The 25,082-nt window shown below is 36.7% G+C and overlaps 2 protein-coding genes across 2 annotated transcripts; one reads left to right on the top strand and one right to left on the bottom strand.

Annotated features, from left to right (window-relative positions):
• Positions 1–276: 276 nt before the first annotated feature.
• Positions 277–11,309, bottom strand: nudc (nudC nuclear distribution protein). Its single transcript, XM_067426280.1, has 9 exons — positions 11,113–11,309; positions 10,518–10,595; positions 9,449–9,661; positions 9,013–9,096; positions 8,793–8,906; positions 7,361–7,555; positions 5,955–6,038; positions 5,673–5,791; positions 277–542 (listed from the first exon to the last, which is right to left on the bottom strand). Exons 1-9 carry the CDS (start codon positions 11,185–11,187, stop codon positions 491–493), a joined length of 1,014 nt encoding a protein of 337 aa, XP_067282381.1. The 5' UTR covers positions 11,188–11,309; the 3' UTR covers positions 277–490.
• A 2,286-nt stretch (positions 11,310–13,595) lies between these two features.
• nr0b2b (nuclear receptor subfamily 0, group B, member 2b) lies at positions 13,596–22,423 on the top strand. Its single transcript, XM_067425011.1, has 2 exons — positions 13,596–14,079; positions 22,179–22,423. Exons 1-2 carry the CDS (start codon positions 13,596–13,598, stop codon positions 22,421–22,423), a joined length of 729 nt encoding a protein of 242 aa, XP_067281112.1.
• Positions 22,424–25,082: the final 2,659 nt, after the last annotated feature.

The raw sequence follows: 25,082 nt of genomic DNA, 5'->3' as shown, positions 1-25,082 counted from the left end.
TAGCAAACTTAGCATTTCTTAGGTACAAAGAGCACTTCACTAATCACTCTAGTTTGTAATTACTGTGTGTTAAATTTGGTCAACTTGTGTAAAAATGTCTTCATAAATGTTAAGCTCAACCTAATCACACTTGATTAACTATTCAAATTCCCTAATCAGTGTTTTTAACCAGCCCTCTAACCAGTGATCTCTATACGTGACTTTAGGACAATTATAAAATCGTGACTTTCAATATAATAGTTAAGAGACTTTAAGAGTTAAAGTTACACAAACAGATAAGGTTTGAAATGATTTATTTATAAAAACAAAAAGACAAAGCTGGACATGGTGTATCATCATCACATTCACATCAATGAAATTGTTAGTTGAACACGCGTAAACCCAAAACAAACTCGTCTAACTGAACGGGTGAGCAGAACAGGAGGGTAACCTTGGGTCACATGTACAGTGATGATCATTCAGAGGTTTGTTCATGCAGCACAAACGGCTCTCAGCTGAACTTGGCTTTAGAGAAGTCCATCTCAGGATGCTGAGCCATGAACCTGCAGACACAGACACATGGAAGAACATTCATGAATTCAGAAGAGCAAGTTTCAGTTTTAAACAGACAGAACGGATTTATGTACAGGACCATTCAAAAGGTTTGAGTTCGGTAAGATTAAAAAGGTTCCATTTACACATTAAATAACTATTACTAACTGTTTTATATTTGAATACATTTTAAAGTGTAATTTTTTTTTTCATGTGTAGGTAAAGCTACATTTTAAGCAATTACTTCAGTCGTCAGGGTCACATACTTCAGAAAACATCAAAAGAGCTATGCTGCTTAGATTCTATGATGAGCAATGTTTAAAAGAACATAATTAAATTGAAACAATTTTATTTTTTTGAACAGAGACCTTAATGTTTTTAGAGTCACTCTGCTGGAAAATTATTCTTACTGACAAAACTTCTTATAGTGTATTATGACATTTTATTTCAAGGTCAAATGTATTTAACCAAAAACATTTTTTTTTATACAAGTTAAAACATTTTGGGAGGCACATGACATTTACAACCTGACTAGGAAAATGTTGCCGTTATTTTGCCACTTATTGAGCAGTAGGCTAGGTGGAGCCATTGACCTCCAGTCTCTGTGCTAAGCTAGGCTAGCTTTGGGTGCGTCAGACAGAGTTATGGCACGCATGGAGATGAGAATGGTATGTTTGGACTTATCTAACTCTGGGGGATACGATGAATAAGCTAAAGTCCCCAAAGTCAGTGTGTTCCTTTAAGAAGTGCTGGGCTCCAGACATAAAAAAATAATAATAATTAAGGAGCCATTGGCTCCTATAAGGGAAAAAGATAGGCGCCAAAATATAATTTTTTTACGTGCAAATATATGGCCGGTGTTTAATTTCATTTTTAGCTACTTCCATTATTTCTCATGAAGACAACAGTTAAAGTAAACCTATAAGGATTATGTGATAGTGCATATATTTAGCAAAATGCCCTTTTTATAGTTAATTTTCTAGCTAGTAAAGTTTATGAGCGTTGAATGGCTTTTCTGAGGTAAATTTGACGTTACGTGACATGATTGTTCTTAAGCTGTTTTATACAAGCTCTTTCCAATGTTGAAATGCTGATTAAGCAATCTGTCACGCCACATTAAAGGGCGCCAACAAGTTAATAGTTTGTTAATGGTTTACTAAAATTAGCAAACAAGTTAAAAGTGACATTAAAGGTTACAGTTAAGTACAAATCTTCTTGTAATTATGGATGGCTGCGCTACAAATAATGAAGTTCAGGCAATAACAGAAAACAGCAACGGTTAAAATATATTGAGAAAAAGATTCCATATCATTATCTATTAAAACCAAGATTTGTTAATGATTAGTTTGCGTTCACACAGCTGACATGCTTATCTGTAGTGGCTAACCACTTTGTGTGCACGAAATAGACACTGCCTTACTGTACCCCTGGTGCGGTTCATTTGGCCGGCCCTGGCCCGATTGGAAGAGGTGGGCCAGAGCGTGGTTCGGTTGGGCTCGAGTGTGGTTTACATACAGTGTGAGCGCCAACCGTGCCAGAGAAAGGAACAGCTGTGCGCTACTGTCATCATTATAACGGCAAACAATTTTTGATTAAATCAAGTATAATTAGGTTAATAATGGTCCAGGTTATCACCTTATTGATGATCATGAATTGTAGTTTGCGAGTAAAGCTGCATATTCATTCATCAATATCAGCTGCCTCTGTAATATTCTTCTGGTAAGTGCAGTGTAGTCAAGTAAAAATCGCTACGTGGCATCAATCTATTAGACAGTCTATTACGAAAGCACTTTTCTTCTGGTCTTCTTCAAAACAAAAAGCTGTATTGTGAATGGCGAAAGCGTGCACCAGCCCGGTACGTTAAGTGCAATGTGAGTGTAGGCCAGTGGGGGAGTAGAGAATGGGGTACATGCCTAGTGTGAGTACACCCTGACAGTATTTGGGTGTTCATTCATTGACATGTGTCCGTCGCTTTCGAACTCTCTCATGCTAGACAGCCATCAGCGTTGTTGCTCTATAAAGATGAGAGCTTTGAAAAAGCCAGATATTTTCCATTTTGACATCCCTTTCTGCAAGTATTTTGTCCCCAGACACGGTGAGCTGTTTTTTTTCCACTGGAACTTTGCTGCGCATCGTCTCATTTTACTACGTCAACACATAACAAAAGACGTAAAGGGCTACCCACAGAATATGCCGGTAAAAAGTCACATTTTTAACCATGACGTACATGGTCACCAGTGGCGATCACAGCAAAAATATCACTCACAAATTGATCTGACTTAGTCACAGTTTTAGTCAGTCTGGAGCCCTGAAGTGTGTTTTTGGTTGTAAGGGAAAGATAACCATGTACAGATTCCCAAATAACCCAGCATTAAGGAAACAGTGGATGCAGTTTTTTTTCTCCAGAGCAGCAATGGAGTTCTGCATAGTGTTTGTTTGTTCCCGGTCATGACTTGAAACCGAAGGCAGTGAATGAAACTGCATCAAATGTCTGTGTTTTGTTGGCATGCGGGACGTAAACAACAAACATATAGTGAATCAAAAGTTATTTAGGGATAATATGATGATATATTGTTTCTGTCTCTTTAACTCTGGCCACTGCATGCCTCCACAAGTTTTGCTGTTTTCAAAAAGAATTTGTACAGCGTATCTGTCTTTTATAAATATGATAAAACTAAAGACTCATCTGAGATATGAACTAGTGCTGGGCGGTAAGACCAAAAAGTTATATAACGGTATTTTTCTAAATTATATCGGTTTTGCGGTATATGACGGTATTTTTTTTTCTATACACGACCAGGTGTTAACCATATTTTAAACTGATTGAGAGAGGAAATACTGCAGTAGATTGACTCGAATGCCCTATTTTACTCTCATGATGAGTGAATACTATAGAAACATTCCACACTAGAGTTAATACAGGTTTGAAAAATCCCACAAAATGATGCTGTGGGGAGACAACCAATAAAACACAGACCTGAAACAAACTCATTACAGAAGCATAAATATTTAAAATATGACCACGGAGAGAAAAAAAAAAGAGTTGAGGGCACCTTAAAGCATTTTAAAAATCTAACCCTATATAAAAAACAAACTGCCAATATGACGGAGAAACACGGAAGACCATTTAAAAGATCTAGGATATTTTCAAAACATTTAAGAGCACTACAGTCTCTAAACAAATGACCAGTGTTGGGAATAACGCGTTACAAAAGTAATGCATTACAGTAACATATTACTTTTTGCTGTAACGCAGTAGTGTAAGGCACTACTAATCAATTTTTAGTAATATTTTACTCTATACATTTTCAGAAACGTTTACGTTACAACACAGTTTTAGCCCAAATTTTAACTGTTCAAAAAACAAACAAACAGCAAGACTGCGAGACATTAACGAATTTGTCTAAAACCGAAAGAACTATCGACGTGCAAAATACAACTAGTAATAAAAAAAATTAAGAAGTAAAGCAATTACTTCTGTTTATTAACTTACTTTATTAAAGCGGGGGTGAAATGCTGTTTCATGCATACTGATCTTTTTACACTGTTAAAGACTTGGAATCCCATACTAAACATAGACAAAGTTTCAAAAGTTAAGGTGGACGTTTGATGGGAGTATTTCTTTGTCAAAAATACTACTTCCGGTTAGTCATAAGTTTCGGCAAGTTTTTTGAGATCATTTGATGAGGCGGAATTTCCTTGTATGGGCCTTACGGACAATTCTACCGGAAGCGCGTGAGAGAGAGAGAGGGAGAGAGCGAAAGTAACAGGCTACGCCCATCAAAGCGCTGGCTTGTAGGATGCTGGACAGGTGATGTGCACATAACAATGTCACCAAAAAAGTGCGTTTTTGGTTGCCAGACCAAGACAGTCCTGCACAGATTCCCCAAAAACCCCGCGTTAAGGCAACAGTGGATGTAATTTGCTTTTCCGGATCAGCAACTGAGTTGCGCGAATGTTTATATCTGTTCGCTGCATTTCGGTGCCGACTGTTTCATAAACAAGGCCCAGCTCGACGCCGGATTTTCCCGATCGCCTAATGCTGAAGGATGGAGCAGTCCCAACGATAAAGGTCCCAACGTTAGAACCGCAGGCGGTGAGTGAGACTGCTTCAAATGTCTGTGTTTTTGCCTATGCCCATCAAGTAGCCCAAACATGATCACGTATAGTTAATTGATCAATGGAGCATGCGATGTGTAGTGCGTGTACATTTGTTTAGCTGGGCACTATATGTGTAACTTTATGTTTGTATATTGTAAAAGCACTCCAAACAACAATACACAAAGAGGGGGGAAATATGTTGAACTAAATAAGCACGCTTCTTCATTCAAATGCGCTACTATTCCGTGTCTTTCTATGTAAACACTAACTTAACCTGCCGTGCAAAACCAGTCCGCTTACTGTCTACACAAACCACGCGTAAACACACGTGCACAACTGCACTTCCCACATGTACACCTTCAAAGACAAAAATACGACGATATAATTCAAGTATAAATATGTAAATAACACAAGCCGCTAAGCATATTATATAGTTAGTGTATAACTTGTACCACATAGAGACGTCCTGCTCTAGTCGTTTTTGCTGCTGCTCCTGTTCAACTGCAGCCTCTGGGTCTGATTCCGGATCATAGATGTATGGCTGTATCTGATTAAAAGCCATATTTTTTATTTTGAATAAAGTTTTTTTCCCGCTGTTAGGGATGACACAGCTTTACGACGCACTCGACTCAACACAATAGCAGCAGCGAGCACACGTCATTATTTAGCTCCGCTCACACGATACGCCCCCACCCGCTCGGCTTTTTTCGGAAAGACTCAGAACAGCGCATCTTTCTTATATAATTATAAAAAAAAATAAAGACTTTTCGGAGATATGCAGGATGCAATGCTACTCTATAGGTACTCAAGATTGACATGACACTGACTGAAACTAAGTGTTTCACCCCCCCTTTAACTGTTTAGTCTGTTTATTTACTTGCATCATTATCTTTCATGTAGCAGAATAATCTATGGTGTCATCGCTGTTGTGATCAGAAACTGTGTTATGTACCCTTTAAAGACATGAGGGTTTCTCTATGATGACATTTCAATTACAGTTTTATGTTTTTTCTGGTTGCAACACAACTTTATATTCTTACTTCTTCAGGATATCCTGCTTCTTCTGCTCTTCAGAGGTGGGCAGCCCCATGGACTTCTGTCTCTGGTCATACATCATCTTCTCCACCATACTGCGCGTCTCACCGTCCAAATCTGACAGCTGAGCAGATTCCATTTAAAAACACAGCATGAGATGAAAGGGCACAATTTATCATTTTGTCTAATACTGATTTAATATTTATTAGACTACATAATGATCCAAACGTTTTTTCAAGCTTGAACATGCAGTTTGAAATCAACTCTTGATCAAAAAGATTGCTTACCTTGGAATTCTCTGGGCAAATTTTCTTGGTGTTGATTTCAGGGTCTGTGGTCACAAACCTGTTCCACCACTCCATTTTGTTTATCTGGAATAAACGTGCATCATTAGTCATCTGGGGTAGAGGTCTTCACGGGGCACCCGAGACCCGTGGACCCGGGATCCGACCCGGGACCCGTACGGGTTCGGGTCTATTTTTTAAATGGTCAGCCGGGTCCGGGTCGGGTCCTAATCTATTACTTCGGTTCCCGGGTCTGTTAATGTTGTAGCCTATGTAATACGCCAATCGGACTCGGAGAACACCTGGCCGTGAGAGTCAGCGCGGCTTGTGTGTTTTGTGTAACTTACAAATTGCTAAATTAGGATAAGAAAAGTGTGAGTCGGGAAATGAGGTTTAGAAATACACAACAACAACAACAACACAAGCGCTCTCTCTCTCTCTCTCTCTCTCTCGCGCGCGCTCTCTCTCTCTCTCTCTCTCTCTCTCGCGCGTGCTCTCAGTCGTTTAGAAAGCGGGCAGATTTAATGCATGCGCGCGGTAATAATGTACTCAAGAATATATTTCAAATCAGCAACAAGACCTCAGGTGATCTGTCACATAAATGTTTTCTGTGATGCTCAAATTGCGTTAAAAAAGGCTCATATTTCAGGTTGCTCCAGCTGACGCGCGAGTGCAGTCTCAAGCGCGTGTCATGTTTCTATGGCAACCCGAGCTTCCGCAGTGACTGTAATGACTTTAAAAATAATATGAATGAACTGTCTTGTTTAATCTTAAAGTTCTGCTAGTCAGACTTGGCTCAGAGAGATTATGGCAAATAAATAATGGTAACGCAAGCGGCCATGGCACTAAACGAGCAATAGTTATTAGTTCAAAAGGGCAAACAGTCAAAGTTATTATGCGAATTAACTCATAAATCCGTCACTGTGAAATAAAATTGACTTTTACAGCTGAAATGAGTGAATTAAGCATGCTTGGAACAATTAATGAGGAATATTGTAATACATCACAATCAAGGTACAAGGAAGGGAAACAACGGCTATATATCGTTAGGTAGGCTGACTGAGACAAAGTTATTTTTCGCAGCTTGTTCATTAACTTGTTAACAGCAGTATATTGTGTAATATGAGACAATCGGGTCCAGTCGCGTCTGTCTTCCCGGCGGGTTCGGTTCCAGCTATCAAATAATAGACGGGTCCATGTCGGTTCCGGGTAATATATTTTTGGCATTTTTCGGATCTGCACGGGTCGGGTCCAGTTTTTGAAATAATAGACGGGTCCGGGTCGGATCTGTGTTGAACATTGCGGGTCTCTTCGGGTTCGGGTGCGAATTTTTGGACCCGTGAAGACCTCTAATCTGGGGCAAATCACAAGCTCAAACAAATGCCATCTATGCATTTTCTCATCCATACCTTCTCAAAATGGATCGTGACCACTTTCCCATCCTCTATAAGCCAGGAGCTCTCCTCCACTTTCACCTCATTGAACATCTGTCCGTCAATCACAGGTGGATGACCCTTCAACCCCACTTTCAGGGAACGCCGCTGTATGTCCACCACCACATCCTTCCCTTTCAGACGGAAGTTCACGTCGAAAGGCACAACCAGCTGTAGGAGGATTTGACAGTTGAGATATGGGTTTTTTTTTAATTAAATTAGTTTTATATTCGTTCCCCCCCCCCCCCCCCCAAAAAAAAAATCCCCACAGTTCCCATTACCTTGATTATCATGAAATTTGTTACAAAGCAAAAGCTTTCCTTCAACCAATTTTTTTTTAAATCTTTTTAATTTTGATTAAATATGAATGTGTTATGCACATACATGACATGAATATGTTATTTAACCATAAAATTTTTGAAATGTACTGTATATGTGGCAAAAATTACACAAAATTAAATAGTTTTGGAGGGTCAAAATCTTTGACAGAAACAGTGATATTATTTAGTGCAGTGGTTCCCAAACTGGGGGGTGCACACCCACTGAGGGGACCCGGAGTTATAAAAAGGGAGGCGAGGGAAGGCAAGGAATAGTATACAGATAGCAGACTGTTATGCAAAAAAACCTCTTAATATATTTTATACATTTATATATATTCAAAACATTTTATATATTCAAGCAAAAAGACAGGATCCGAAGATAGATGCCTGTTTTCGTATACTGTGTGTATACTGTATGTGTAAGCGCTCAGTCAAAGATGTCTATTTTAGAGGTCAACCGATAGTGGATTCTAAATTGCATATGTAAAAATGATTATTTTAAAAATTATATTTCACTCACTCGTCTCATTTGCGGCGATTAAATAATGCTTGTATTGTGTGTAATTGAAAACACGGACGGAACCAGTAAAAAAATGTGGAATGTCACAGAATTTTGTAAATTTTTTGGATTAATAAGATCAAAAGTAGGTCAGTACACAAATCATATTGCGTGTTAACTAATGTCTGTGAATATTAAACCTTATTAATATTAAATCTGAATATGAATCCTACATTTTCTGTCTGTTTCTGTTTGAAATTAATGAATTGTGCAGATGTGCACTTCATGAGCATTTTATTGTTTATTTGAGAAAAACTAGTATCATATATATACACAGAAACTCAAGATCTTCACAGCAACCCATGAAAATAACAGAAATATATTACTATTGCATAGTACTATGTACTATTTTACAGTATAATGCATGTCTACTACTAATAATAACAACAACACAAATGAAAACTTTAATTTCCGTTTTGGCTAAAAATTATTTCAGTGCATTACTTATTATAAACATGGCTGTGTAATCCTATGTGCAGTCTAACTAACTCTCTGTTCCAATAGTAAATAAAGAAACAATACGACTCACGTCCACTTCAGACAGGGTCTGAGTCCACCGGTAGTTTGAAAGGTCTGCTCCATTTCCAGCATTGGGCTTTATCTTGTCCTTGTCCTTTTCATCTTCCTCTCCTTCTGAGTCCGACTGACATACACACAAAAGTGAGCATGAGACATATAGAGCTGCTCAAAACTAAATCAACTATTCAGTTTTCACTAGTATATTTAAAAATGATTTAAACCTCAGTTACCCCTTTTATGTCTTTTGCTTTTTCTGATGTACCGACATCTGTTTTCTCAGCTACTCCAGAATTTTTCTTTTCCTCTTGTTTTGTCTGAGAAGAATGGTGAAAGCTCACGAATTACATTTGATGCTTATTCCTTACATGGTGATAACGGGATAATTCACCCCCAAAAAATGAAAAATTAAACTCTTATTTATTTACCCTCATGCTATTCCAAACCCACAAATCTTCAAAAACAGGTTTAGTTAAAAAAAATATTTTTTTGTTTTCAAAGATTAACAAAATTGGGAGTAAATGATGACAATTTTTATTTTTGGGTGAACTATCCCTTTAAGGTGTAAAAGTATTTAGTTTATACAGGTAAGGTAATACATAAACAGTATTAAATAATTTAGTACATAAACAGTTAAAAATGAATTTAATGGTTTAAAAATGCTCATACTTGATTTAATTGTGACTGGAGTCTCTCGGCCTCCTCATCAGTGAGTTCTTTGATTCTAGGCTCCTCTACATCCTGCTTCCTCTTTTTCTCCTCTTCCTTCAGTTTGGAAGCTCGGTCAGCCTTCTCTTTCTTCTCTTTCTCTTCTCTGGACTGTTTGTCTTTCTGAACTTTCAGGGCGAGCTGATTGTGATGAGCAAACACCTCTTTAACCAGCTATAGGACAAATGAAAAGAAAGCAGATCAATAATCAGTTGGGAAATGCTCACACATTTTTATGTAGAATAAAGGTACATTCAATAATAAAATCGGTACTTCGGTATTAGATTGTGGTACCGTACCGAAGCCAAAATTGTGGTATCGAGCCATCCCTAGTAGGGATACTGCAGGCTTGACCAAAACGCAGAAACGAGTTGGTATAGCGAGTTAGCACCAGTTCCATTATCCCCAAATCAATGGCTTTTTGATAGCTTAAATAAGGTCTGTGGTGATCAGACATTATTCTTCTATGACATTCTACAATTTAAAAAAAGACTATTGCTAACAAATGGCAAAATGGGACTACAGAGGCTGCCTCATTATGCTCATATAAACTATTCTAACTCAAACATTCTGGGGAAATGTTTTTAGATAAAAACTGAAAGAATTGTCAGAAGCTTAGCGATGGTGCCGTTGAACTTGTGGGACCGTGGTGTAGTTTGTTTATAGCCTACCTCTAGCCCCTTTTTACTTCTGGCAACTGCATTTAGGCTTCAAAATTCATAAAAATTGTTTATCTGTGATAATTATCTTGTTGTCTTGAACATAAACTTCTGTTGATCACAGAGCTTTTTTGCTGTTGTGATAATCCAAAAGCCTATGGGAAAATCATATTGGGTTTTTGTTGAGGGAACCAGTGTGATGCTAACTTTCGTTTGACCTACAAAGTCTTCTGTTACATGCAGTCTTTATGAATCAAAAAGACAAACCTTTAATGATTCACAAATACAAATAAAGAAAACAATACTTTATTATTATATGAAATTAAATCTTAGTTAGTAGAACTGACAGTCAATCAAATCAAAATGAAAACCTTCTCTGGGGCTCCAGACTCTCCTCCCGTGAAGAAATCTGTTTTTCTCCTCAGAAAACTGAAGAATGTGTTCACCAGCTGTCAACAATAATAATGAAGAAATGAGAACAAAAGTGATACTCAATTAGGAAGGTATAACAAAACACAAATGTTAACTGGAATGGCATGGCATATAGAAAACAGGTTTATGGCTTGGTTAAATTTTTATTCAATCTTACATTGTATATCAATGAGAACTGTAAACATGAAAAATCTGAAGTATTATTACAAGACATATACCAAATGAACATGTTCAGTTCTTATTGATATGGTTGTTTCAAAACTAGTCAGCTGTCTAACTAGACAGCATTTTTGACATCATAGGCACAGTTAAAGACTGTCTAAAAATATATCTGACTAGGTTTTAAAACAAAACCATATTCTCCACATTATAATACCCCATATAATTGAATGTGCCGTTTTGCCAGGCCAACACTAATAAACAGTCCAGTGGTACTAATGTACATACAGATGTCTTATATATCGTTAGAGCCAGTCATCGTGCATCAGTTAGCTCGGCTGCTAGCATGCAACTGCATGTGTGTTGACATGTTACCTCCTGCACTCCTCCTTCATGCTGCTGCGCCATGGCGAGCAACATCCCATCGAATTTCTCCTCATCATCACCCATTTTCACTATTTCCCAGAGACAACAGATTAAAGAACTACAATTTGATGTGTGATGCTAAGAGTCACGCTAACACCGGTGTGTTGCCTAGACTTCCTAGTTACAAGAACCGCCCACATAATCTTTAGGACCAATCAGATCACAAATATTTGATGGACAAACGCGCAAACTAATCAGGTAACAGTTTTATGAATCCGTAGCGGGTGAGGCGGTTCTTCAGCACCCAAAGATGAGGCCCGAGGACCTGTATGGCAGAACTTTCTAGACGAGACCACACTGACAGACCAATATTCGGACAGACTGATTAACAATACAGTTTTGGGATTGTCTTTATATTAATCTTAAGAAATGGCCTTGGAAACGAAAAACATAAGCACACGACAACACATGAGCTAAATGTACAATGGAATAATAAAATAAAATAAAATAATGGACAGGCCAGTTCTCATATGGGCTCTGGATTAAAATGGACATAATACAATAATAGAACAGAACAAACTGATTTTTTTTCTTCAAATACTTGCAGGTTTGTCAGATTTGTAGTCCTATCTTTACATAAAAGAGGGTATTTAGACTTTATCCCACTGAGTTGGAACAATTTCTTATCTCTGCTATACTTCAGTTAACTGAAAGATCTCACTTGTATTGAATCTTGTCTGATAGAACTCCTTTTCTTATTTAAGAATAAACTGGGAAATACAATTTAAAAGGAAGTTTGGTGAAAAAGAATGGTTAAATCTGTGTATTGAACTGACCTCACCTTTGACTATAAATAGCCTATTCAAGTAAAAGAAACTAATGATAAATTTCTGCATTAGCTATAACCCCAATGAAGTTCAATATGTTTGATGCTGCAAATTCTCCTTATGTAGAACTGAATCAGAGACATGTATGCATTTATTTTGGTATTGTAAAGCTAAAGCTCCTTTTGAGAGAAGTAACTAAAGATGTGTAACTGTACTTTTGAGCTATGTCCTATATTTGTTGAATTATGAAGTGGAAAACAAGTTTCCTTACAAAAGAAAAAATGTGTTCACAATGTTTTCTTATCTTGCAAAAAATGTATACTTACTACATAGATTTCCCAGTCAGCACCCTCCTTGGGTCGATGGCTAGAGCAAATAATAATAGACGTGTAAGTAAACGACATTCAAGACTGCAAGAATTTTTCCACATGGTCCTTACTGAATTAAATAGAGACTATAAAATAAAAAATTCATATTGAACAATGGATATTCCACAGCCTGTGGCATAGGATTATTATTAGAATTATTAATAATTATAATATTTTTATATATTTTTTTCTCTACTGTCCTGTGGATTAGCTGTACTGTCATGTAATATGTCCTAAATTGCGAAAAAAAGAGGGAAAAAAAGAATAGAACATTTCTATATTCACTAATAAATATTGTCCGTAGATCATTAATTAAATTTATTTTGTATAAATTAATTACCATATTTGTATAAGTATTAGGCTAATTAATAACATTGTCATGACGATGTGTTGTCATCTGTAATGTATGAACAATATATGCATGAATAATATACAGCATAATAATATGAATAATGTACAAATTCTAAAAATTATTTTATTTATCAGTGAAACTGGCTTGTCAGGCTAGTCATAGGGCCTGAAGAATATTTCATAACTTTATTTTATTTTAAATCTGAGGTTGTTACTTATCTATTCAGTTGGCTTGTCTGCTTCTGAACACAAATGCTGATTAATATGATAATAAAGTGAGGTGAATGACCAAGAGTGCAACCTGTGACTAAGATAACAAATCATGGGGTCTATTATCTTTCAAAGGGTATAATACACACTGAAATAACAATTATGTTTATTGATCATTTTCAACTTTTCAAACACAGTATAATCGAACCGATATATATAACTCTTGAAGGAATGTAGCCACAGGTCCCTTCATTTAAAATCAAGAGAGATGTTGAAGAATAATGAACACAACTATAACATAAACCTCCAAGAAAAAGAAAAGCAAACAACTTTATCTGTTATGATTACAGTATCAGTTTTTATGTAGTGACATACTAAACGTCGGGCCCGAACTCAAGCCCAAAGTCAAGATAATAGGACTATATTAGTCCTTGGTGACTTGGTACAGGCTAAGTTAATGACAGTTAAACATGATAAATGTCATTAACCCCTTTCCGCATGGTTCAGCTCCCACAGCGTGGACCTTACCGTCTCCACGTGGAGCAGACCTTTTCCTTTAAAGTAAAAAGTTAAGTCTGTCTGATGTGTAAGGGTCAGAAAGGTCAAGGCTGAAGATTAGTCACATGCTATAAATAAGCCTTTGGGGATTCAAACTGGAGTCATTCAGGAGTGCAAAACGGGACCTTTCACAATGACAACAGTGTCACATTATATTTAGGCACTACATCAGAGCAAAATGAAAAAAATCTTTAACAAACAGCATCCCCGTGGAATTCTCTTCAGCATCCTTAGCCGTAAGTGTGACTTTGCATACTTTGAGACACACAGCTGTCACTGTGAGCGGATAGCGTGCTTGAAAAACCCACACACCACCTGTCACGCAGCCTTCGGCGTCTTGATAAAAACCATTCACTTCTTGAAGAGCTTACCTTCCTTCCAAAACCTGCCGCTCGACGACCGGCTCGCCCTTCTCCAGAACCGCTGGGTGCCTCTTTTCCTCCTGGGACTTGCGCAAGAGCACATCACTTTCGAGGTGTGGGACTTCCCTGCTGCCAGCATCCTTAGAGGCATACTGTTGAACGGTCAGCAGAAATCAGATGGCTGTCCGCCCACCCTGGCAGAAGTGTACAAACTTAAGATGTTCCTAAACAAAGTACGGAGCCTGGACCTGAGTCTAAATGAGTATGCGTATCTCAAGGGCGCAGTACTGTTCAATCAAGGTGAGATTTTTAAAAAGGAATTCAAGAGCATGGTTTGCCATCCATCGCTTCTAAGAAAGAAGTGCTCTAATTTGTATTGAATACGTGCACTATTGAGCAATTTTTACAAATAACAATTTAGTTATATGAACAAAAGAAATTCAAGTAAGGCTCACACAATTTCTTTGAGTAAATACAAACCTTTTGAATTTTTCACTGTTACATAATATTTATATGTGCTTTAAGTTTACTTAATACACTCTAAAAAATGCTGGGTTGTTTTAACCCAATGTTGGGTCAAATATGGACTAACCCAGCAATTGGGTTGTTTTAACCCAGCGATTGGGTTGTTTTAATCCTGCGGTTGGGTTAAATTTTTGCTCAAAACAACCCAATCGCTGGGTTAGTCCATATTTGACCCAACCTGGGTTGTTTTTTACTTAGAATTTTTTAGAGTGTAGGGTCCAAATCTCACTATTAACTCTGTCTTTTGACGGGCTTATTAATAGTTAGTAATGTCGTTGTTAAATTGTGGGTGTAGACAATGTTCATGAATAATAAAGCATTAATATGTGCCCCAATAAACTGCCAATATTCTAGTAATATGAATATTAATAAACAACTATTACACTCTAAAAAAATGTTGAGTTTAACCCAATTTTGGGTCAAATATATGTTGGGTTACATTTTTTAGTTTAAATTTTAACCCAACTGCTGGGTTTTTCTATATTTGATCCTAATTTGAGGTGGAACAACTCAGCATTTTTAGACTTTGGTTATTTAAAGAATCCTTTGCTACACTCTAAAAAATGTGGGTAAAAAACAACCCCATGCTGGGTCAAATATGGACTAACCCAGCAATTGTGTTGTTTTAACCCAGCGATTGGGTTGTTTTAAGCAAATATTTAACCCAACTGCAGCTTTAAAACAACCCAATTGCTGGGTTAGTCCATATTTGACCCAACATTGGGTTACAACAACCCAGCATTTTTTAGAGTGTACATTACATGACATTTATAAAAGTTTATTATGTAAGGTGAACACAGTTATCAATTTAATGTACCTTTAAAACTTTTAAATAACAACAAGCATATTTTTAGAAATTAAATACAAAAATAACTCATTGGACAAACTCTTGTTAATAATTTTTTTGATTAATATTTTTTTTTTATTATTGAGATCAGCATTCCATCCAATGAATATCTGTATAAGTGCCCACAGCCTAAACTCAGGCCCCACTCTTCTGCATGATAACTACAAAATTACAGAAACTCCTCAATGTCCAATATAACTGAACATTAAACACTAACATAAACTAACAACATCTTTCCCTTTACAGAAACCCACCTAAAATAACCATTTAATCCCTATATTTACTTTCCTAACGCAGTCCCTTGCAAAGCATGCTGGGAACTACAGATCCACTGCCCAGTTAGTTATGTCAACACAAATATTTAATGTAGTTTTAACACAAATGAATTAAGTAAACTTCCGTTTTAAATATATTAGGTTGATTAAACACAATTAAATTGAGTTGAGACACAATTAGATATGTTTAAATAAGTGGACAGAATTTAAATGTGTCATATCTTAGCCTAGATATCTAGACGCACCCAAGCGGCAGCAAATCTAATCTGCTGCGAGTGTCGTCTAGCAACTCTCAATACACTTCTGAGCTGTACTCTGTACGGGCCAATCACATCGTGAATAGAGTCAGTGGGCGGGGCTTAACATAATGACGGCCGAGTTGCGTTTGTGTGCTTCTAGTAAACACAGAAGCCGGCTTTGACCACGACTCTGGAAGACTTGGAGTTAAGCTTTTCTCTGAGAAAAGAACAAAGAACGGTACTGAAGTCATTCTTTAAAAGGGAAGATGTGTTCGGAGTTTTGCCGACCGGATACGGCGAATGTTTAATCTTTTAACTAGCTCTGTTTCACCTTCGTTGCTCTGGTTGGTTGTAGCGCTATCCTATCGCGTGCAGACGGAGTTTGAAAGACAACCGTTTATCCCGCCCCTCGGATTGAGCCCTGTCTATGGTGAGTTTCCAGACCAAACATCTTGATGTGGGCCTGGCTTGTCAGGCTAGTCATATCTATGAAGGGCCTGAAGAATATTTCATTACTTTTAAAAAGTAGCATTTTGTAATAATGTCAATTTTTTTTATTTTTTTTTATTTAAGGCTACATTTTAAATCATTATGTTTTAATAAACTTTAGTCAGGCTTTAAAAAGTATTATTTTGATGTGTTTGAATTTATTTAAAGCACATGTAAAGTACTATTTTAACTGCACAAAATTACAACGTCATCATTACAAATATTAACAAATGTAGGACATAAATGCATTAGCAAACATGAACTAACAATGAGGAATGTATTTATTAAAACAATTAATCTCTGTTAATGTTAGTCAATAAAAGTAAATTTAAAAAAAAAGTTATTTTAACCCTTTTGTCTGCAGACATGATGTTTTTTCCTGTTCAGGTGAAGGTTCAGATGATATGCACTCTGTCATTTAGAGCTGCACCGTAACACTTGGCCCTGATGCGGTTAAAGGGACCCTAAAATGAAAGTTCTGTCATTGTTTACTCTCCCTCAACATGGTCCAAACCTATGTGAGTTGCTTTCTCACAAAAATAAGAATAATATATTTTAAAGAATGTCAGTAACCTAACAGTTAATGGTCCCATTGAATTCCATATAATTTCCCCCCCATAATATGGAAGACAAAAGGGGACCAGCAACTGTTTGGTTACATTCTTCAAAATATATTATTTTGTGTTCAGCAGAAGAAAGCAACTCACATAGGTTTGGAACAAGTCGAGGGAGAGTAAAAAATGATAGAACCTTCATTATAGGGTGAACTATCCCTTTAATAAAATAAACTGCATTCATCTTGCAGGTGGTTCTAACTTCGAGCCGAGGCGTACATCACATGCAGCGGATGGACAAATAAATATATATATATTTTTTGTCATTACAACCAAACAATTTTCTCAACAAAGTTTCAGTTTTCAACAAACTTTTCATCTACCCACAACTAGCTAAAACTACTTTTTCTGTGAACGGGTCTGACGTGACATGCACGTGCATATGTAGGCAATCTCTCTCGTCCTGCCATTAAAAATGAAAAAAGTAAATTATAAAATTATCATCATCAAAGCAAAGTCATGGTTAGACAGATGGATTTTTTGCACTCCTGCATTAATAATACTTTGATGTTTAAAAAAAAAAAGTTGCATAAAGCCCGCTTGAACATGCATTGACCTGTGTGTGTGTGTGTGTGTGTGTGTGTGTGTGTAGGTGTAACCATGACATAGGCTTCTCTCTGCATTCTGAGCAGTTTTGAGATTTTGAGCTTCAAAGTTTTAGCATTCAATATAGCAAAAATGATATGGGAAACAAGTCACACATGACATTGACAGAGACCCTAAATGTATAATATCAAGATCCTCTCAAATGTGTAAATGGGGATTTTAGGAACAGGTCAATTGCAGATATGACCTTCTAATAAAAAAATAAAAAAACAAATAAAAAAACACTTTCTGCTTGGAATTATAAGGTTTAATCTTGCAAAACATTAACTGAAGCAGTAATTTTCAAGAGCTTATGTTAATGTTGTAACAATGTTTTGACATGCGAAAGATAACTCTAATGCACTGTAACAAAATATTGTTGATTTAACTTAAAAAAGTAAATAACCTGGTTGCCTTAAGATTTTGAATTTATTGAAATAAAAAAAATGAGTTGATACAATGAAGGAAATTGGTTTAATAATTAGAAACTCAAAATATTATTGTATCTAAACCACATCAAAAATGCGATAAATCAGTTTCACTGTGTGATCACAAATAAAACACACACAATTACCCAATATGCTTACAAAATCTTATAATAATATTTAAGTAAAGGTTGTCGATTCTCAAAATTGTACATTGTATTAACTAAAATTTTGAAGGCAACCAGGTAACTTATTTTTTAAATAATTTTTTACAGTGTGCTTTCTTGACATTTATTTAAAGGGGTCATATAATGCCATTTTAAGTTAATATGATTCTTTAGTGTCTAAATGAAAACTTTGTAATATACTTCAATTAAAAATTCTCATTAGTATTGTAATAAAACATTAATTTTACCTGGTCAAAAACAGCTCTGTTTTCACCTAGCCATTCCAGTGCATACAGTTGTCTGCTACACGAGTCTCTAGGTGCAGATCCACTTATCCATGCAACACTTCTGTCGCGGCGCGCTCCACTTTATTCCTATGGGTGACGTCAAGCGACTTTAATGCGCTTGCACATCATTCCGGGAAGGCAGGGCTGCATCTGAGCCGATTTTAACACACAAATGACGGGAAGTGTCACAACATCACGCTTCATTCGTGTCGCAAAAGTGGATCTCCACGGTCTAGGTGCAGATCCACTTGTCCGTGCAACACTTCTGTCGCGCCGCACTCCACTTTATTCCTACGGTGACGTCAAGCGACTTTAACGCGCCCATATTCCGGGAAGTCAGCACTGCATTTAAACCGATTTGAACGCACAAAATAATGGGAAGCGTCACAATATCAAGCTTCAGTCGTGTCGCAACAGTGGATCTGTTCATAGACAGATCATAGACGTAAAAAAGATCAACTCTATCAACTTGAAATGGAGTCGGACCGGGACAAGATGACAGCTCCAACGAAATTTGTCATTTAACCCTTAAATACATGACTGTTTCGCCAAACATTCTTACATATTCGGGTCGTTAGCGACCTGGATTTATATTTAACATGGATAGACCTCTACCTGTCATGATAATATAAAACTCCTGATGTTAGAGGTACAGTTACAGAAGAATAAAATAAAGCCTATTTCGTTACCTTTTGGAGCTTGGAAGGATTCAGTTTGACCAGATGTTTTATACCATCATCATCTGTCCTCAGAGCTCGTTTACCAGTACATTCAGCATCTGCCTCATATGCGCAATCTCGAGCATATTCTCCAAACTCATTTTTAACGTCTTCAAAATCAATAGTTTGATCACTGACAGCTTCTTGAGCACATCCATCATCAAAAGACACTGACACTAATATATGATTGTGTTTAGTACTTGCTCTCTGCAGTAAATCACTGAGCCATTTCAAGTTTTGCAGATTATAATTATTATTGTTTTGTTTTCTGTCAGAGGTAACTATGAGTGAAACGTCACTTCATCATTGCGTATCAGACATTGCCACCTTGTGGAATAAAGGTGAACTGCACCCTATTTCGTCATTATAGATTAATTTATCATTGTGCAAAAAAAATATACGTACAATCCTACACACCTCGGGTCGTTAGCGACCCTATACATTTTTGACAAAAACTAGTGAAAAAACAGGCATTCAGTTATATTGAGGAATACTAAGAAGGTTGATGTCTAACTTTTAAAAAAATAATGAGGAGCAGGGTAGTGAATGACGTCTCGGGTCGCTAACAACCCGAGGTATGCATTTAAGGGTTAAATCCTAAACAAGACGTTTCTGAATGGTTGGTTAATGTCATGTCACTTTGATCTGTCTTTGTACGGGCAGGGTTATGTTTGCACGAATGCTATGTGTTTACTGATGTATACATTAGTTCATGACAGATGTTACACCTAATGCCAATAAAAACTTTTTTTCTGTTAATGTCGGTTTGTCAGTGATGCATAACGTTATCTATGCATTGTAATAACTGTTACAACAAGATTTATTTTTAGACAGTAACAGACATCGTTATAAAATATCTACATAATTAAGCTTAGTGTGAAGTTACCACATCCATGTTAACTTTAAAACCAGAGTACACAGTTTGTAATAACACAATAACCATAACATATTGTTCATTATAAACGTGGGATTATGAATAATATTGAGAACATCATACATAGAAAGCATGCCGTAATTTAACGTTACCCTGTAAACTTTAGCTGCACTTCATCGTGAAGCGTTTTAACTTCTTGTGGAGGGGCAGCATAAACCCGAAGAGCTGGTACAGATCTTTATTCAGGAGCAGCTGAATTAAATGTTCGGATATAGGAACATCAGAATGACTGCTGTGTTCATTATTACACCCAAGAACAGAACACTACAATCGCCCAGCGTCTCTACTTATACAATATGGCGGACTGTACCGACCATAGACATCATATAGATTTGAAACATATGATGTCTATGGTAACGACGACAGCTCGAGCTCGCTCAGGGCGGGTCTGAGCTGAAACTCTGCTTGTCAATCGACAGTCGTGGGAGGGGTGTTCGATCGTGTGACGTCACACATTGAACAGCTCGATTTGAGACAGGAGAAAACATATAAGGAGATTTAAAAAAACACTTAATGGATTTTTATCATTATAGGATGGTTGTGTACAGGCACTGCCAACACACATTTCCATACAATCAGCTTGTAAAAGTGCATGTACCATTATATGACCCCTTTAATATTTTAGGACACATCATTATTTTCTTGTTCAAGTTAAGCATAAAAGGCAGTGCTAAATATTTTGTCCCGTGCAGATTTTTATTTTAGGTAGGAATGCGGTGGGCAATTTAACACATTGCAGAAACAGTTTCTTTTGGTAGACCAAAAGCAGCTACTGTAATACATCTGACCAGGACTTTATTCCACAGAAAGTGAGACAGGTAAAATGGCTTTCTCTTTAGATCAGTACACTGTAAAAAATTATTTAGGAAAAAAGTTACCTGGTTGTCTTAAAATTTTTAGTTCATTGAAATTAATTGAGTTAATACAATGAAAATTTTTTGAGATTCGACAACCTTTATTAAAATATTATTAAAAAATGTTGTATGCATATTGGGTAATTGTGTGTGTTTTATTTCTGATGACGCAGTGAAACATGCCAAATAGTGCTATTTTCATGATTTATCAAATTTTTTATGTGGTTCAGATACAAAAATATTTTGACTATCTATTAATTAAACAAATTCCCTTCATTGTATCAACTCAAATTTTTAATTTCAATAAACTCAAAATTTTAAGGCAACCAGTAAACTTAAACTTTTTTTAAGTTTAAAAAAGTTAAGTTTACAAAAACGGACAATTTTTTTTACAGTGTAGGTATTAAAAAGTTTGTAGACAAACTTTTATGTTGACTTTAGAAAGCCTAGCCAGAAAGTTTGACGTAGTTGTAACAGTTTGAAGGCTTTAAAGGGATGGTTCTGCGTTTTTTTGGTTGTGTTTATGGGGCTCAGTATAGCATGTCTTAATACTTTTTTTTTTTTTTATCGCCGTATTTTTCTAATATTTGACCTTTATTCCACACTGCTGTCTCCACTGTTCTTTGAACATCTCATTTGCTTCCTGCTTCTATGAAGCCCTTCCCTCCGAAAAACGCAATGGTCTTAGATTGGTTAGATTGCCAAATGTAGTTTCATCTATTTTCATTGGCTGAAGTGCCAAGCACTGGTTGTCTGGAAAGGCCATGCCCCTTACCATTACGGGCAAAAGTTACATCTGTGGTGACTAGCAAGGGTTTATGATGTCACCAAACCAGGAAGAAGCTCGTTTTAGTCCAAACTGGCGGTTTTTGTAGGAAATAAGCTGCCATAACTTTAAAAGACAATTTCATTGAACTTTCAGCGCTGTAACTTTGCAGATACTGTTCATGCTCAAGCAGCAACATTACACACTAACTAAAGTTTAAAAAGTGAAATCTCATGCAACCACCCCTTTAAGTTTGAAGGAGAATGATATAATGGAATATTGGCTCACAAATAGAATCTTTTAGAACCAAGAATTTGACTTTGTAGATATGGTTTCTAGAAAGTTTTTTTTTTTTTTTAAACACAGGAAATAAGCTGTCACAGAATAAGAAAACGTGATTAACTACATTTGAAATTTGACTTTAATTTGATGAGAAGAGAACCTTATTCCAAGGTGACTGTGTTTGTGTGTGTGTTCAAAGTGTTCATGTTCATAATGCGACAAACTACACCTGTGGTTACTCCATAGGTGTATATAATCTATAAATGTGACATGTTGCATGGATTCAGACATTATTTTACATTTAATGTCTGAAATGTGAAAGTGACGATCACAGAATGTTCTGTATATTCTTTGGAGTTCTGTCATGTCACTGACTTCCCTCTGTTTTTAGATATTCCTGGCCTGAAGAGTTGGGCAGTGATAGCAGGACTGCGGGAGGAGGCCCAGAGAGCTCTGCACATGCATATTCACTCTCATCATCACCCCAGAGATCAGCATACATTCACGGACATGCTGCTTATGGCTAGCACTCTACAGATGGAGGCCTGTAGCGTGGTGATGGAGCTGTTTTTCAGACCCATCGCTGGCCAGATTGAGCTCCAGGAACTCTTCAATGAGATTATTGTCAACCAATAGAAAAAGAGACAATGTAGGATTATAGCCTATACAATCTGGGAGAGTACAACACTTGATGTTTTATTAACCTTTTATAACCGCATTTTTTATAATAAAAAGCACAAAGTACTTCAGACAAAGCGAGTTGTTTTGCCTTTTAAAATCATATAAAACTAAAATAGATTATAGCTACATTTTGCATTTTGTCAGCAATCCTTTCTCATAACTATTATTTGTCTCCACCTATTGGTTGTTCCCTGCATAGCAGTTTACATATACAGGTGGGTGAAATAGATTTTTATTTGTCAAAATATTGTTTGTGATCCATAGAAGAAAGAAATGCACACGGGTTTGAAGAATGTGAGGGTGAAATGATGACAGAAATTTAATTTTTGGGTGAAATATCCCTTTAAAGGTTGTTTATCAGTTCATGCATTCCTTAGGAATCAAACCCTTGACCTATATAGTTGTTGCTTGTGTGTCATCATGCTCTACTCTTTAATTAACATGAACAGAAGTAAAGGTTTACTTCTAATGTGACCTTCATATAACAATGTGATAAACTCAACCTCTGGGAAATTAAATAAAAGTAAACATTACATTATCCCCTATCCCTAATATGCAGGATTGGTCCTAATACCCATATACTTCCCGGGCTCCAGTGAATGGCTGCTCAATTCTATGCGTGAGTCCACAGTTTGCAGTGTGTGTGTGTGTGTGTTACCTACTCACTGCTCCTAATGTGTGTGGATGGGTTAAATACTGAGGACAAATTCTGAGTATGGGTTACCATACTTGGCTTTCATGTCAATAAATCAATCAACTTTATTTATATAGCGCTTTTACAATCAAGATTGTAGTGTCACAGTGTCAAACAGGACAGTATTGCAACAAAATTAGATTTGGCTGTGCAGTCGTTCTGGAGAAAACAGTGATGTTATCAGCTTATTTTAATTTATCATATAGCGACAATGTTGGCAGATCTGTATTATAGTTTATAGAATTAATTAAAACCTAATTCATAAATTTTATTTGTATAATTAGTTGAATAACTTTGATCATGATTTTAGTGTCCCCAACTGAGCAAGCCAAGCCAAAGGCGACAGTGGCAAGGAACCAAAACTCCATAAGGGCATGATGCACCATCCGATCCGGGTAAACCTCGGGATAAACAGAGAGACTAACATTAGCGTAGATGCCACTCTTTTTATGATGTAACGAGTACATCAGGTGTTATGGGAAGTGTTCCCGGTTCCGGCTGACCTAGTTAATGCAGCCTAACAATCAGTCAATTGATTTGAATAATGAAAGTTAAAAATGGTATGCCATAGTAAAGAGATGTGTTTTTAGTCTAGATGCTAGGAAGACTGTTCCAGAGTTTAGGTGCTAAATAGGAAAAGGATCGACCGCCTGCAGTTGATTTAGATATTCTAGGTATTATCAACTGGCCAGAGTTTTGAGACCGCAATAGACGTGATGGAGTATAATGCGTTAAGAGCTCGCTTAAGTACCGGGGAGCTAAACTATTTAGTGCTTTGTAAGTAATAAGCAAGATTTTAAAATGTATGCGATGTTTAATAGGGAGCCAGTGCAGTGTTGACAGAACTGGACTAATATGATCATACTTCCTGGTTCTAGTAAGAACTCTAGCTGCTGCATTTTGGACTAGCTGGAGTTTGTTTATTAAGCGAGCAGGGCAACCACCCAGTAGAGCATTACAATAATCTAGCCTTGAGCTCATTAAAGCATGTACTGTTCAGCATTTTCCACTGAAAGCATGTGCCATAATTTAGATATATTTTTAAGATGGTAGAATGCAGTTTTACAGATGCTAGAAACGTGGCTTTCAAATGAAAGATTGGTATCAAAGAGCACACCCAGGTTCCTCACTGACGACGAGGGCTTGACAGAGCAGTCATCAAGTGTTAGACAGTATTCTCGGTTACTACTTGTGGAGCTTTTCTGTCCAATAATTAAAAATTCAGTTTTATCAGAATTAAGTTGCAGGAAATTACTATTCATCCAATTTTTATATCAGCTATGCATTCCGTTAATCTTGTGAATTGGTAGGTTTCGTCAGGGTGTGAGGAATTATAGAGCTGAGTATCGTCAGCATAACAATGAAAACTAACGCCATGTTTCCTAATGATATCTCCCAGTGGTAGCATATACAGGGTGAAAAGCAACGGTCCTAACACTGAGCCTTCGGTACCCCATACTGAACTTGTGATCGGTGCGACATCTCTTCATTTACTGCTACAAACTGATAACGGTCAGATAAGTACGATTTAAACCATGCCAAAGCAGTTCCACTAACGCCAACATAATTTTCGATTCTATTCAGAAGAATATTGTGATCGATAGTATCAAATGCAGCGCTAAGATCAAGTAACACTAATAGAGAGATACAACCACGATCAGATGATAAGAGTAAATCATTAGTAACTCTGATGACAGTAGTCTCAGACTATGATGCGGTCTAAATCCTGACTGGAAATCCTCACATATACCATTTCTTTCTAAAAAGGAACATAATTGTGAAGACACAGCCTTTTCTAGTATTTTTGATAGAAACGGTAGATTCGAGATTGGCCTGTAATTGACTAATTCTTTAGGATCAAGTTGCGTTTTTTTAATAAGTGGTTTAATTATAGCCAACTTAAAAGTTTTCGGTACATAT

This window comes from Pseudorasbora parva, chromosome 19 (assembly GCF_024679245.1).
Source record: "Pseudorasbora parva isolate DD20220531a chromosome 19, ASM2467924v1, whole genome shotgun sequence".
Lineage (NCBI taxonomy): Eukaryota > Metazoa > Chordata > Actinopteri > Cypriniformes > Gobionidae > Pseudorasbora > Pseudorasbora parva.
This window is presented reverse-complemented; position numbering and strand designations above follow the sequence as displayed.

Coding starts and splice junctions, on each gene's coding strand:
- nr0b2b (XM_067425011.1), top strand. CDS start 13,596: ATGAAAAAAATCTTTAACAAACAGCATCCCCGTGGAATTCTCTTCAGC. Junction 14,080..22,178: donor CGCAGTACTGTTCAATCAAG/GTGAGATTTTTA, acceptor CTCTGTTTTTAG/ATATTCCTGGCCTGAAGAGT.
- nudc (XM_067426280.1), bottom strand. CDS start 11,187: ATGGGTGATGATGAGGAGAAATTCGATGGGATGTTGCTCGCCATGGCG. Junction 10,596..11,112: donor ATGAAGGAGGAGTGCAGGAG/GTAACATGTCAA, acceptor TATTGTTGACAG/CTGGTGAACACATTCTTCAG. Junction 9,662..10,517: donor AGTCTGGAGCCCCAGAGAAG/GTTTTCATTTTG, acceptor TTTGTCCTATAG/CTGGTTAAAGAGGTGTTTGC.